The sequence below is a fragment of the Pogonomyrmex barbatus genome, unplaced genomic scaffold, assembly GCF_055798465.1.
Source record: "Pogonomyrmex barbatus isolate J1 unplaced genomic scaffold, ASM5579846v1 scaffold1, whole genome shotgun sequence".
NCBI classification, from domain to species: Eukaryota; Metazoa; Arthropoda; class Insecta; order Hymenoptera; family Formicidae; genus Pogonomyrmex; species Pogonomyrmex barbatus.
Window position 1 is genome coordinate 7,074,564 of NW_028297098.1, and position 16,775 is coordinate 7,091,338.

General features: G+C 43.7%; 1 protein-coding gene across 1 annotated transcript in view; it reads right to left on the reverse strand.

Annotated features, from left to right (window-relative positions):
- Nucleotides 1-16,775, reverse strand: part of orb2 (cytoplasmic polyadenylation element-binding protein orb2) — a 135,031-nt gene that overhangs the window by 44,983 nt on the left and 73,273 nt on the right. The window contains exon 3 of the mRNA XM_089085342.1: nucleotides 7,581-7,634. Within this exon, the coding sequence (XP_088941468.1) occupies nucleotides 7,581-7,634 (54 nt within the window). The remainder of the gene's footprint in view (nucleotides 1-7,580; nucleotides 7,635-16,775) is intronic.

Sequence of the window (16,775 nt, forward strand, 5' to 3'; positions counted from 1 at the left end):
TTCAGATACATTGCTCTCGCGGCGCAGCGGCGTCTTTCGCGCGGTTCGAAACCTTAAAGCCAGCTGCCACGTGGATTCATATCGCGAGACCTGCATATATCCAGATGTATCCGTCGGTCGTGGAGCAGTACTCGTATTCCATCCAGCTAGTAGAGATTAAAGTAACCGAGCTACCGCAGCCCCCATAAATATTGAACGTCGCCCGGATTTATGGTCGCACCGAGCACGCCGCTCTACGTAGGAGGAAGTTATGTGAGTTACCCGCCTAAAACCAGACCAGAAAGGGATTCCCGGAGGGGTCCGAGCTCTCTTGGCGAGCGAGTGAGCGAGCAAGCCTTTCGTTCTGCAAAAGGCCCGGCTAATTAATGTATTGTTTCGCCGGCTGCGGTCCGCACGCCTCCGGAATCTGCATCCGCTGAATATGCAACGTCGTCCACAACCACCCGGAGAGCGCGGCTCACTAATCCGGAGCCGCGCTCATGCTCTATGCATGCTATCGACTTTCCCTCCTCGCGACGCAAAGAGACCGCAGCCCGACCGGATGTACAGTAAAGAGATCAATTTGGCGCATCCTCTCGATTTTTGGGTCGAAAATAGGACGGCAACAGCGATCTGAGAGAGAGAGAGAGAGAGAGAGAGAGAGAGAGACGCTTTCCTTCCTATTTCATTGGTGAGAAGCTGCGACGAGAGCTTTTACGGACGATACATTCGAGAAGCTCGGTCCCTTAAAATATTTCAAAAAAAAAAAAAAAAGAAAAAAGAATATACAAGAATAACAGTATCAAGGATAAGCAGAAAGATGCAGCACGCAGTTGTCTCTACGTTGTCGCGTGTACGCGCGTGATCTCGACGTATTTAGGCGATGAATTGGTCCACGCGCGGCGGCGTGAAATTGGAAAGCCGACAATCCCGAGACGTTGCCAGGTATCATAATTACAAATTGCATACCTACTTCGTCCGCTTCCCTCATTCGAGTAACGAGCGCGAGAGCGGAGATAATAACCGCAACGTAGCGGCCTCGCGGCCTCTCCGATGAACGCGCGAGATAATAAAAAGATCCTCGTGTCATAACGGATAAAAATGCTCTCCGCCGCGCGATGCGAACGTAATAATCGGACGGGATGATCAGGGGAGCCACTCGATCCTTCTTCCCGTGCTTTGACAACCGCGCGAACACGTAGGCGTGATTTCGCTCACTCGCATAACGTGATTTACGAGTTTACACCTCGGCAAAGGTCAAAGGCTCTGCCTATGGATTGTTAGCGAGTACGCGTTACCTCGTACGCGAGGACGATAACTCGGGACGGACGCGTAACATTCCACCGGTAGTTATGCAGTCGTTGCGAAAAACGCTCGCTCCTCTCGGGGACAACTCCGCGGATCGTAAAAGTCCTCCCGAGGAGGCCTGCGCGCGCGCGCGCGCGCGCGACTTCGGCGGCGATAATTTTTACGACGGGCTTGTAAGTCTAACAGGACCGACGTGCTTGACGAGAATAAATATGGGAGACGAGGCACGAATGTATAACTGTACATAAAAGAGACTCCCGCGAAAAGCTATTCAATTAAACGTGATTTTTATGTCAATTTTAACCTAACTCGAATATATCACGCTCGTTCGCCAGGATATTATTGTGAGAGTGCCTGCCTATGTAAAGACGTACGGCGAGAATTCGTAATAATAATGGAAGAGAAATTTTAATATGAATAATAAAAATAGATATATTACATAATTTCTATAATAATTGAGCTTCTCATAATCTGATATCGAGCGCTGGCCAGCTGGATACAATTTTTATTATTTTCTGAGAATTATGGTTATGTACTTTGACGATTATGAAATCATCGTTTAAGGATTAATTTATAGTTAATCTGTAATTTTGCGGGGAAACTTAGAAAGCCGTGTTCCGCTCGTGCTCGATTCAAGGCATAAAAGCACACTCTTGCACAATGTTACGTCCTTCTGTGTTCAACTCTGGCAACTCTGAATCCGGTCGGGAAGTTAATTACCCGCGGTTACTATTGTGAAGAGACTAACGACCATTCCTTTGAAATCCGTGTCGATTCTTCGAAAGCGCGAAGCTACGCGCGTGAAGCGGCCGAACGTCGGATACGAGAAACGAAAGAAGAGAAAGCTTCTCTTAGTATAAAAAATATATATAAAAAAAAAAAAAAAAAATCAGTGTGGCTAGAAATAAAAATATTTTTCGGTAATAAAAAGCAAGATGTATGCGTGTACCAAATACCCCATTTCAGTCGTGTTTCTTATTTTAATTTAAACTACGAAATGGAGATGACGCGAAGAGATGATCTCGCCTGTATATTTCTACGTACGTACGTACTACGTACGTAGGCCGCGACCGAGAACTCTCCTCTTTCGTATTAATTACGAAATATCCCGTACATGCGCGGCTGCGTTTCACGCTGTAAGAGTTCCGTGTCCGTACAATCGTCGTCCCATCACCGGGGGACTTCGGGCATGTCTGTCACGGGTGCGGTTCCCCGGGTGCATGCCCGTGTAATTTCAGGCCGTGTTCGTTCCTTCGGCGGGAGGAACGACACTGTCGGGAACACATCGATAGAAAATTCTCGAGATCGAGTGCTCTCTAAGGAGCACGAAAGGAAATGATAGGATCGGTATCTCTCGATAAAATAAAGAGAACGTTGCGAGATAAGGTAGAAAAAAAGGAAGGGAGGAAAGAGAGGGAGGAAGAGGGAGAGACAATCGATTACTGAAATTGATATATTATTTTCGATGTTTAAAGGCGATTTAAAAGTATCAAGAAACTCGTTACGAAACTTCGTACGTAGAAAAGGCGCATAAAATATTTATTTGCGAGTAGGTATTAGTATACGGATCCGCTTAAATGAAATTTCACGTACGCCGAGCACATAAAGCGCGATTAACAAAAATAAAATAGTTGCGACATTTCGATGTAGATCGAAGGTTTCTCGCGGAGTTAATAATCGCTTTTATTATTAGCGCAAATTGCATCAGAAATTTCCAGTATTGCGGCGCTAATCGGATTTTCTCGTACGCTAATCACGTTTGCGTGTAAATATAGATTTTTCCATCGCGACGTTTTCTCGCACATACGTGTCATAAATATCGCAATAATTTTTTAATAACTGCCGTCTTCTCGCGCCCGTCTCTTTGCGGAGCTCATAAAAAAGAAATTTATCAAGTCCGCATACCTAACGCAGGGGGGAGAGAGAGAGAGAGAGAGAGAGAGAGAGAGAGAGAGAGAGAGAGAGAGACGCGACGTAGGTTCTCGTTAAAACCGGATACGGATCGCAAATTACGCAACTATCTGCAATGTCAGGAATTCGCGTCGCACCTGCGAAACGCGATGTCATCAGATGTCATCAGCGAAATTCTTTCGAGACGGACGTGCGCGCCTACGGAGAAGGAAGAATTCCGCTCGTGCCGCGGTGATTTTAACATTTCACTTCGCGCATTTGACACCGACGTGCGTTTTATCGCACTCTCGCGATATAACGCCCGTCGATTCCGGAAGGCGCGCACGTCGCGATGCGGATAGGATGCAATTAATATACACGATAACAACGCCCCTCGATCGCCGGTCTCTCGTTAAATATAAACTGCAAATTTACGCGCGATGAATCAAGCGCGAGCGGGCATGTTTTCCTTTTCGTTGCGCCTCCTTCTCCATTCTCACCGGCGTTTCGTGTGTCCCTTCGCGCATAGAAAATAATAGATTTTTTTCGCGCAAGGAGCGTGCTCCGGATATACGATAAACGATAACGTCGCGCGTACACACGGCGGACGGGTATATAAGCGTGAATCCAGGACAAAAGTGTGTTGCCACGAGGATCTCTCCCCTTCCTCTTCCGCGCCGAGAGAGCGTGGGGCCTTTTTGACGCTTACGGTATTCGAGACGGTATTACAGTAGTATTACGGTATTACGGAAACGCGTAACCCCACCGAATAGAACGGTGAAATGTCATCGGCGTCGAGAGCACCATTAGACGCCGTAGGTCGCGACTCGTGAAGAGATAGTGGAGAGAGAGAGAAAAAAAAAAAAAAAAGAGAGCCGAGAGCCGTAACGGGGACACGACATTGTCGAAAAGAGCGCCGGGGCCAACGTCCGGCGGGCGGGGGGGGGGGGGGGGAGCGATTTCTACGGGCGCGTTTTCCAGGATGGATCAATATGTATGGTAATGCGGTCTGTACAACATCAGCTACGTCGACCTACGTGCACCTATGTGTCCGTAACTGTATTATGTATGCGCGCGGTACGTAGTACGTGACTTCTCATATACTGTATAATAAACATGTTACGTCGCGGCCTACGGAGTACCTGTACACACGCGGTATCGTGGCCATGTGCAGACGTATTTATCCTACGTCTATTAACATCGCCGAGGTATTAAGATAAGGGGTTCGTGTCAGCCAGTCAGCAGGTTTTGTTCACCAGGCGGGAACCAAGCGGGAACCAAGCGGCACAGCATGACAAAGCGAAAGATTTCTTTTAATTAGGGGATAAACATAAAAGCGTATGAGCTTCAGCTTTCGTTATCCTCTGTCTACACGTCAGACACGTATATGAGTCTAGCTCTTATTCCTATTATCCTTAAATTGATTTTTATTTCGGTTATATTATTCTTAAATTAACGTAATATGCATTGAATTCGAGTTCGTAGATTTTTAATTCGGGATAAAGCGTAACAAAAATTGTCAGTATTAATATGTAATAATGTAAAAATAGAACGATTGATTTAATAAAGTTAAAAAATTAATTAATTCGTTATCGAATTAATTCGTTTCAAATATAGCAATTTTATTCGAATCTTTTTTAGGAAGTTATTTTCAAATCTCGCAGCTAAAACAAATATTTTTAAAATTTTATTTTATAGTTATAAATATTGAATTTATATGAATGAATTGATATGAATATCTTCTCAAATACGCAGCTGTACTAATATTAAAGCAATAAAAATTTATAAAGTATTAAATAGAAGAGATGGTCTGATATGATCATAAATACGATCCAGAACAGTACCATTTTACAGATAAGTTAGAGGAGGATTTAGTCGTATTGAACTTTTATGATGTATAGTCGAGACTGCAGACAATTAATAACAGGTGACATTTTCAGTACCATTGGGAACGATATTTGAAATCTACTTTAAAAAACGTCGCGTACTTTAAAGAATCGGTAAATTTAAAAAGTTAAAACCGCGCGCTGTAAAGGAAAATTTCAAGACATTTGCGGCTCACTGAATTATTCACAATGACACGACGCGTTCAATATTTATTTAAAACTTTCGTGAAAGCAAGAGCGAAGAATTATGAATGAATAAAGAAGAATTACACGAATTATAACTTCTTCAGCATGAACTTGTATTTAAAATAAATAAAGTCAATTATTTAATTTTAATTAATTAATGCAGATTATAATTAGCGCATTTATTTGTATAAATTTAATGTCACATTTAAAAAATTTTGATATAAGAGATTTTCTTCTTCAGAAAGAGATAGAAAGAGAGAAAGAGAGAATTTTAAAATTTCTAGCACGTTTCACAAAGAATTCCGGACAACAATGAAATGTAACATGACGTGACGATGAGATATTTAAATTAATTCTTTTTTTCTCTTTTTCTCTCCCTACGGGAACATTTAAAATATAATTCGGATTTTATTTGATTGATGGCAATAAAAGTCATCAGTTGCATGTATTAGACGTTCATGTATGCGTGTGTGTGAAGTCTCATTTCGATTCTCAAAATGCATGGGAAAGTTAATTAGCCTATTCCGCGTTGGGCCCATAGGTGAAAAGTCTCCGACCGAGATATCCGGGCGCATATTTGTTTTTTTTTTCCTGTTTGTTTATGCCGGCATATAATGACAACGTCCGTTGAAATGGCAATCGATTAATTTTGACCTTAGGAGGCCAGATTTCTCGAATACGTATTGCGTGCGCCGATACACTGGTAATGAGCTATAAAAAGATCATAAATACCTTTGCATTGCGTACGAAATAAGATTTCATTACCGACCAAGAAATCTACCAATCGTCATCTTCTAAACAATATATATATATATATATATATATGATAATATATGTAAAGGACATTTAAAATACATAAAAATTATCGATACGCGCAGCGAAGTATATCGCTAAATACTTATAAATATATCTTTCTTATTGCAATGCAAATAAGATAATGATATTGTTTCTTATTTTTTAATTGACGCTCTTAAGAGCCCGTGGAGACATAAAAAAATTCCGATCTCCAATAAAAAGATAAGCGCCGCTCGTCGCGGTCGCATTACGCTCACGTGAAGTTTTCTACGTAGACTCCGTGACTGACGCTCGGGGATATCCTTTTAGAACCGAAGAATGAAATCCGAACCGCTCGTGAGGAACGTGACAGCTGCTTTTAGATTCGCGACGTTACAAAAATAAATCTGTCCTTCTCGCGCTCGCGCGCGCGGCTGCATTCCCGGTAAGCCTTTGTGGTGTTAATGACGAACACCACGAGGAGGAGAAATTACACCGGGACATCTTTACGATCGAGGCACCGGTGCGCGCGGGACTGAAGATCAACGACATTGGCGAACACGGACACGCCGCACACATTACGAGATTTAATTAAAGTGCCCGATGTATTTATCAACCCTCCTTCTCGGAAGCAATACAATACGAACTTAAGAAAATTTCGTGCCGCACATTTCGTTCCTCGGTGAGACACGTCAGCGGGATAAAAACCGGAGCGATCGCGACGAATCGTTCCAATATACGTTTCGAAAGAAGAACGAAAAAATGACTCCTTGACCGTGCGTCTCCGCGAAACGTCTTTGCGAAACGTTAATGTCACCTGAAATTGACGCGAATGTTACGCGCCGCGCTAAAACTTCAGCCAACGTTAAAAATGCTAACGAGCTCGAACGAGACCGCATCGTTTTCGCGGTCGGACGAGAACGAGGAACGGCAGACGCGAGTTAGCGCTTTACATAACGATTTACGATATCCAATATACTCATCGATTTACAAGCGCGGAATCCGCTTCTCGCGGATGTGCTCTCGCGCGTTCGCTCTCGCTCGGTGGAGCTCGTTAGTTGGACTCGCGAGAGCAAAAAAAAATTCGCGTTACGCGGCGAGCGGCGAACCCTTCACTCTCGCGTGAAATTTACGACGGCGACGGTGGCGGCCGTGCCGTGCGCTCGCGCTAAATCAAAAACAGGATTTTTGTAGCCGCGGCTTGACTCGGCTACGGGAGCAAAGTACAAGTTGCGGGGCCTTCCAGTCCTTCCCCCCCCGGTGGTTAATTACGATGAGGAAAGAGGAAGTGAACGTCGCGCGCGGAGGAGGGCCGCGTTTCCCCGATTGCCACCGCGTCAGGAAGGCGCATATCTCACTTGCACCAAGGGGGTATTACGTAACTATAAATTTTAATTGCGGGCCGCGGGCCCCCGCGGGCCCCCGCGGCTCTCCTCCCTCCGGTGATCATCATCTGGCAATAAACGTAACGCGAGACGTATATAGCCGCTGGTGCGAGGGAGGTACAAGGGGGTTGCAGAGAGAGGGAGGAGGGATTAACAACTAGTTTTCACTCACCATGTAGCTGCGCGAGCGATTGCAACGTGTTGGCGGTGTTGCAGTTTATGAATCCTGGAACAGAAATAGAAAATGCGCCGTTATGAAAAAAATAGTTATTATTTTAATATCTGACTATTACGTCGGAAAGGCGATTATAAAGGGATACTAAAGAGTATATTAACCGTCTGGGATGATTAAAGCTATTGAAATTATAGCAAGGTAAAGATTAAAGTCGTTGTTCTTTTATGGATTGTAATTGATTATCGTTCATTATATTAAAAGAACAATTCATTTGTCGATTTATTTTTAAATTTTAAAATTTTTACGCGTGAAGCTATCGAAACGTTGTATAATTGAGATCAACAGCGTTAATTTATATGTTTCAACTCTTACAGATATGTACGTGCAGAAATGGGTAATATGTATGGTAATATGTATTTGTAAAACGCGTATGTATAACAGTGAAAACAATTGAAAACGAAAATTTATTGAAAATTTACTGATTAATTTCTCTCGTACGTATAGAAATTTACGAATGCAAAATAATTCACGAGCGTCCCGCCTTCTATCAAGTACAACGCGTAAACACAGCAATAATTGCATATGATATGCCGCGTAATTAAGCTGTAAAATGACACAATGACACACGTGGGCGACACACTCACGTCCGAAAATTTATCTCGAGAATGAGATTAATTATTAATTTCTCATGTTGCCGGACGTATCATTATCCCGGAGAGCAAAAGGTAACGGTCTAGAATTGAAACCGATTCGATACCTTTCACTGTCCTTAATAACACGACATTCCCGCGCTTTCGAAATTAAAAGAAAAGTACATAGACATTTATATTGTCGAGTGAAAAATATTACACGTGGCGCTCACTTCTAAAACAATGTCGTGTTAAGTTGCACGCGTGTACGCGCAGTCGTACTGAGTACTCAACATCGTAGTACTACGTACGCCTCGTCGAACATTCCCATGGCACAAGATAACCTCTGAACTTAAGGCCCTCCGACCGGTCGGGCCCCAGCCCGCGCGCGAGCGTCCATGATGGAACATTGTGATTTAGGAACGTCGAAACGCCATCGTATTTCCACCTCCGACGACCTTCCGCTTTCTTCGCGTCTCCGAACGCGGCGCGCCGCTTCCCTTATCCTTCCCACCACTATCTCGGCTTTTAATTTTCCTTTTAACGCGCTTTTTATTCCCTTCGCGCCAGGTGAGAGCGCGAGACGTTGACGGAAAGACAAATGACTCTCACGCTTTAATTAGCGCAAACTTATCCGTTTCGCGGAGGAACCTCGGAACCGGTATCGTCGTCAAAACTGACTTTGTCAGACTTGCCGAGTTTATCGAATCGAAAATTTTCGGAAATCCATGCGGAGAAATGCTTTCGCAAGGTCCCTTCTTGAAAAAATTATTACAATATTATTAATTGGGGAAATACATCCGAGACTTTTCGATTAATAAAAATGTCTTGTGTCTTAAAATATTTTGAAATAATTACTGAAACAAAATTGTTAATTAGTCGACGTAAAAAAATGTTGAAGATTCTGCCGTCAGAGGTTGAGGCCGTGTATAATGCCGTGCCAAGAATTTTTCGAGACTTTCGAGAATTTTTTATCAGTCATTCAACAAGCTCATACGGCTCGTATTTCTTAAACACATGTAATACTATCGGGTTTTATGTATATAAAAATATCCAATAGGTTTCTAAATGCGAGGGCACAGTTTCTGTTTGCCTGTCTCGTACGATAAGATTAGCGTGATCCGAGAATCGTGGAATATCCACGATATACATATATATATATATATACATATATATATATATATATGCGGAATGTCTCTCTCACGAGCAACGACCGGGATTACGATTGTGAGCTCGGACGGTATCGGGAAGGTACGTATAATCGTGTTAAACGGCGATTGGTAATGCGCGTTCTGGGAACCGGGATCTGGTATCTTGGCAATCCGTGCATGTTACTAACCGTAACCCACCACCCTAATCATCTCTCGAGCCGAGTGTAAATAAGAACGCCGCGGCGAAGATCGCGGATGCATTATCTCATCTTTGAGGATCTGATCACGCAACGCCGCATACAATGTACAACTCTCCCCTAAGCAATTGCCCTCTTCACTCGTGTGATTTCTACGATTGATCGAGCATAGAAAGCGCATCGAGAGCTCATCATCGTAAACCAGTTATCCGATTTCGTGATCGGAGTACATATCTCGGAAAATTCGTTTCTTTTAAGATTAATACGTTCTGAAAGTTCAATCATCGCAAAGATAGAAGCTAACCGGAAGTCACCAACTTCTTCGTAAATTTCTTGAAAATTGATATCGTGATGAATCGCGAAGCATTTTTGTTGGAATCCCTCCACGATTGTGCTTTAGTACATGCGGGTGTTTACCTTCTTCAACGTCGAAATGAGGGAGATATTAATTCGAACACATGTCACTTTTTACCAGATATCCTCCTGTCCTACTTAACAAACAGGCGACGTAGGTCCTCCAACACTCGGACAACAATTAATAGAACATCCTTTTACTTTTACATTTGAAAACGGCTACCAGATACGCCGAGCAAAAGATCAACAAGGATCAAATATTTGTCAAAGACTTTTCGCATCGACTTTTCACTCGTAATTGATACGTAAATGATCGAGCTGGAGAGAAAAAAAAAATAAGCATTTCCTCGCATTTAATCGATCCTAATTTGAATTCTAAGGCTGCCTTCGCACGTGCACCATGGCAAGTACGTTGCGCCAGCGCGTGCCTGACAGCGTTTACTTCTACAGCCCGTGGCATCGTGACTAATTTTCTACACCGTTACAATAATAGCAAGCGCAAGCGCAAAAACGTTTTCCGTGCGTCCGGTCGACGAACTTACGCATGGCACAAATAAAGTAGCGATATCATTTCGCGTCGCGTGCGCCGCGGCAGCGGTCATTATTAACAGGGATTATCGAGACGTCAATCGCTTTTTAAATACGTCTCGAAAGTATAAATAAGGCCTCATTTCCCCGATTATTTTTATCCGTTTTTAGTCCTCGTTTTAATTTCCAACGGTATTTTTACACACACAACATTGATATCGAGCGGAGCATTTTTATCGTAACCTAAGCCTTAATCCATCCGCGATTCGCGCGTGGCCCTGTCCAATAAAAACAATCCGATATAAAATTGCGAAATGATGTAGGTGACAGTCAAATTTCCTACGAGAAAGCCGATTTCTACCACGTTTATCGGACAATCGGAAGGCGCTGTCATTATCCGAGCGTCGACAATAAATATTGATTGTCCGAGAGTCTGTTGAATAAAGGCTGTCAACGATCGCACGGATTCAAAGGCGGAGAAGCGAGAGAGCGACCGAGAGCAAAGGGGGAAAGGGGGAAAGGGGGAAAGGGGGAAAGGGGGGAGGGGGGAGGGAGGGAGGGAGGGAGCGACGTTTTCACATTTTGCGAAATCGCGTCGCGTCTATGGCGCTCTTTAAAGGTTGATTCACCGCCGGAGAAGAAGAGATCCGCCTGCCGTGCCGGCAATAACATTATCCCCCGTCAAATTGCCCCGTGGATTTTACTTTCACGGTGCATCTGTTTCCCGTATCGATCGCTATTATCCGCGATCGGGTCAGCACGTGCGCGACGAACCCATTGACGCGGCGCCAGCTAAGGGAGAGGGAAGGGGGGGGGGGGAAGGGAATTAATCGCAAAATCTCAAGATTGAATCTTAATCGTCGCGAGATTGGGAGAGGCAAGATCGCCAGTAAAGTATAAAAATTTAACAATGTTTTCTGTAACAACAACTCCGTTTCTTTTCAGCCGAACCTCTCGCACTCGTTTCATCTCTTCTCCTTTCCTCTCCAACGTGGAAAGACGAACCGTGCGAGAAGTTCAGCTGAAAGGAACGGACCTTATTACTGTATTCTGATGCGTGACCATTATGCCTTCTATTACCTACGGGCAATATAAATGTTCTCTTTTCTTCTTCCGTAGTTATACCTTACTGGGAAAGAAGTATCGGCGGGATTCGTACGATCACCACCACGAGACGATTTGCAACGACAAACGTAATAAGTTTTAGCATCTCGCGGGTGTATCAAAGTGAAATCATACGGGATAATAAACGTTTTATAAGCGTTGTAAATTTCAACCATAAAGAAGTTAATTGTTAATCCGTTAACCTGGGAGGGGAGGAGGAGGGGGGGGGGGGTGGAGAATATGTCTCAAGACGCGCTTAATTACGAAATCTCGACGAGAGCCCGACTACCGACGAGCGGTAGCGCCGGCTGCGTGGCCATGTGGAAAGGAAACCGGACGATGTTCTTTTTCCTGGACGGCGGGCAGGACTTGGCTACTTCCGGTTACATCGTCGTTATTGCGATAGCAGCGACCTTATCTCGCGACCTTATCGTCGCAGGTTCATCGGTAGCACGTTCCACGCGCTCGCGTCGCAAAAGCGGGAGGCACACGTAACATTACGATTTTATCGCTCCCACCCGATATTAATTAATCCCGACAATTTCGAGTCGAGATGCAGGGGAGGTGTACAAGCGGAAAAGCGGAAATGAAGGCGCCACGCATTCCCCGAGTAATCGCGTTTCCGTGACGATCTTGCGCAATGCTCTCTCTCTCTCTCTCTCTCTCTCTCTCTCTCTCTCTCTCTCTCTCTCTCTCTCTCTCGTCCGTCCTCGTCCGTGTGACACGCCCGTAATTTGTCTCCGTTTTATCGAATATCACGAGAGCGTTCAACAGAAGGAAAGAAAAAAAAAAAAGAAAAAAGGAAATGCGAGGCCCAACTTTCTCCCGAATGTGACGCGCCCGAAAAGAGAGACATGTGAAATCTAACACGCGTGCATGCTTTGATCTTATGCGATTATTCCGTCCACGTGCCGCGCTTTAAGTATCGTTCGATTATTCGTACTTACGAGGAACGGGAGAAAAAGTATTTCTCATAACTGCGTATCTCTACGGAATTATTCCGATTTTCTGAACGAGATATAAAATTTCTGTCTACCTTAATTACTGTACCTATTATCTTATATCGATACTTAGTAGGAATTAAAAAATCTATGCTATATATCGAAATATCCCAAGTGTACGTATTCGTGTCTCAATTTCAAAATATCGTATAATAAATGTATCGTTACGAGAAGAATACTTCGCGTTTAAGAAATTTAAAACAACACCTCTTGGTAAACGGATGTTGCAAAGAGGTTCCATAAAGCGTCTTGAGAATATCGTGAGCATAAATGTATGTGTCGGTTACATATTAATGTACATAAAAATATTCTTTAAGATATTCCGCAGATAGTCCGCGCTTATACGTGGGATACCTCAGGAATATCACGATTTCCCAGCGAGATATCCTTGACGAAATCCCGCAGATTTCCTCCCGCTGTGTGGGGAAGTTCGCCAGTACCGGCCAAAAATTGTGCGATGTTGAAGTTTTCCTCGCGGCAACCTTTTTGCGAAGAGGCTGCTTTGTAACTTTCTAACTTTGTAATGGAAATAAGATTTACGAGATACACGAACATTCTTTATATCTCGGGATACCGAAACGGAATACATTTTTAAGCAAAATCTCGCAGACGAAATTTATCGCGATTAATCGGCGAATAGCCCTTATTTAGCCGGTTTTCCTCGATTATGCAAAACACGGAATCAATATTATAACTATAATCAATATACCTCGCCTAACTTTCACGCTACACACACACACACACACACACACACACACACACACACACACACACACGCGCGCGCGCGCGCATACGAGCCTTGGCGAGCAATCGCTAAATGAATTCACTTCCAGGAAGCGATAATACCATTTTGTTTTCCTTCTTGCGTGCAAATTCCAATTCCGCACGCCTTATCTGCCGATAAATATTTGTCGCGTTGATAATAATGAAAATATAACAAAAAAAAAAAAAAACGCGCCGTCGTGCTGGCGCATTTGCGAAACGCCGTATCGTCGACGACTATCAAACCGGCGTTCGACTGGACGGATAGTCCAGTTCCTCGATCGTTCGTGCTCGCGGAAGGTACTTGTGCGTACACGCACACAGTATCTCTCTCTCTCTCTCTCTCTCTCTCTCTCTCTCTCTCTCTCTCTCTCTCTCTCTCTCTCTCGAGAACTCTCGAGCAATCTCTCGACAAAATTGCGTCATGCCTTAAACAACTTTCAATTGCGTAAATTAATACGCGTTACCATCTGCCTAATTATCTGAAGTACCGAAAGGTACAGGCGTGGAAAAGCCACAGGGATACGCGCGCGGAACGGCTTACGAAATACGCAAAAGCGTGCAATACGCGCGCGGAGTGAGGACCGAAGTGTATTCTCATACGAGTAGTTACAATTGTGACGACATGTCGTCTCTCTCTCTCTCTCTCCTCTCTCTTTCTCTCTCTGTCTCTCCTTCTCTCTTCGTGGCAAGATGATTTCAGAAATTACGTGCTATTGTCGGTTTCCTGCAATTTCGTCAGCGTGAAAGCGTTATTAGCGGTTCGAGGAATCGATCCGATCGCGCCAACCAATAGTCGGCAGCTTTTTTCCCGTTTTCCTCGATTCGTCGCGTTTGCTTCTTTCTCTCTCTCTCTCTCTTTCTCCTTTTCTCTCTTCCTCTTTTCGTCGACAATCTCGATGCGGTAAAACACTCTCGTTCACATCGAAAGCCTATCGAGTGTGTCTCCCCGTTCGAGAGGTACGTCGATAGGAACATATCTCCGAATATTCAGCAGATAACAACGCTAAAGGATGAACGATCCTGAACGTAACGGGCTTTTCGATGACGTTATTTAAAGAGGATGATGGGCCTTCCTCTCGAAGGATCTCGAGCGGCGAAATAAATGAGATATGCGCGAGACACGAGTCAATGACTCACTTTTCCTCTGTCCGAGAAAAAAATAGTCCGAGCCACGAAGCCATGACGACTTGACTTTTTGCCAAACGGACTCTTGTCCCTCTCGCGACGCACCGTCCGTTTGGATAAAATTTCCGAGCGCTTTCTCCTTCGTCGCTAAAAATCTTTGCGGATTATTCTCCTCGCGCTCGATTGGCCGAGCGCGGCGAGCGGTTCCGAATTACTATGCAAGAGACTTCGGAGCTGTGTTCACGCTGTTCGATTTCTTTGGTCTTGGTAAACAAAGAAGGAATAATGAAAACACCTAGTGAATCATTCGAGGAAAGTGATACAAATTTCACTCGTTTCGAGTAAATTGAGATGTCTCTCTCTCTCTCTCTCTCTCTCTCTCTCTCTCTCTCTCTCTCTCTCTCTCTCTCTCTCTTTCTCTCGTGCGAGAGATTCAATTTTATTTATTCAAGACGAACGTTTGCTGACAACGATTTAGCACTTTTATTACCCGTGTCGCACAAACATACGATATAAATAGAATCTCGATATATCTCGCGAATTTCATTGTCACATAACAGATTAAATTCTGTATGTTTTTTTTTTCTTTTTAGAATCGGCCTTTTGATTTCGCCTAAAAATGATTTTGCTGACACAGCTGTCGATTCTGTTAGGAGATCATCTTGCTTGAGTGACTTTTACGGTTGCGAAACACCCGGTAGCGGCGAGCGGCAAAAAGAAAAGAAAAAAGTGAGAAAGTAATGCTATCGCGTATACTCGCGTCCGCGATATCGCGGTTTTCATGCGAGATTTATCGAGTCTCCTCGGGCTTAACGAGAAGCGACTAATGGTCTTTTCTTTAGCGATATCGTCGAGGGATATCGTCGAGGGATATCGTCGGCACGGTGCGGAGAAACGATATCCCGTACGAGTGGAGTGCGAAGCATATGTGGGGTCCTCGCGCGCGGATTCGTCGACGGTTCGGGATCGTGAGACGCTCTTGAACGCGGAAGTTCTACCCGATCGGCGAAGAACAACACTAGGAAGATCAGGTTCAGGGCCGCAGCTGGAATTTCTCTCACGAGCTATTAAATGTACAAAATTACCAATGATGGAAATTACCAATGATGGAAATATGTTAAGTGCGCTCAAAAGTGCGTTGGAAAGTTTTCATAAAAATTCCTTTGAGTCCTTCCCTGAAATTTCCATTATTTATTTTGAAATCAAAAATTATCAGATGTTCCGTCTTCTAGATTAATCAGAAGTATCCGTTAAACCGAATTACCGATAACTTCGACCGATAATTTCCGATTCGTTTCATTTTGAAATGGATTTTTGACACAGCGAGTGTCAAACTATTTTTTCCGTGCGATCTTGGACTCGACTCGTTTCTGACTCGACTCGACCATCGGGGATAACGATCGGACGAGCTGCTTCCGGAATTCCCCGTGAATTTACGAGCTTCTCACGTATGTCGATTCCTGCGCCAGATGCAAACTAGCGGTGCCTCGTATAGAGCGATACGGGAACGCCGCGCTCGCGGACGCTTGTCTTAAACGCGAATTGCGGTTCCGTATCGTGCGGATCTGAACGGAGCGTACCATTATCCGGACGATGTCGAGTTATCGATTTTTTACGCACGCCACTCGCAGCTGTACACACTGTTTAATCGTCTGGTGCCGACGAGCGGTCGGGGCACCGTTGCTCGGTAAACGGATGCACGGATTCTCTGTCCGACATGGAACGCCGCGTTTCACGGGGTAATCGAACGTTCGATGGGACGCGCCGATAAGTGACGATAAGTTCTCTCGTTATCGCGGGCATCGCAACGATTATCGTGTCAACATCGTAATATAATCTACTTATTTGCGACATTATTATCGTTCGAGAGAAATATTTTTCTTGCTAACAATTCTGACCATTATATATATATATATATATATATATATATATATGTTTTTTTTTAGACATAATAATTTCTTATCTCATCTCATATCTTATATTTTTAATAAGATATAAGACATGAGTGAGATAAGAAAAATTTACCAAGAGATAAATAAGTGACAGATAAACAATTGAAAATATTTCGGGAAATTAAAGGAACAAGAATAAAGATTTTTCTTGAAGATAGTAAGTAATGGTTACAGGAAGTTAAGAGATTATCCTATTTAAGTTGTAACCGTTGAAAATATATATCGCTATCATCCTGACATTATCGTTTAAGAGAACCGGTTACTCGCACATAAATCCACCAGAAAACATCGCTGTAATCAGTATTATCATACGATGTAAGTTATCTGATAATTCTCTATTCTATCTACGCGTTTTTCCGGCAGATTCTGAAAACCTGTCTGCTCGA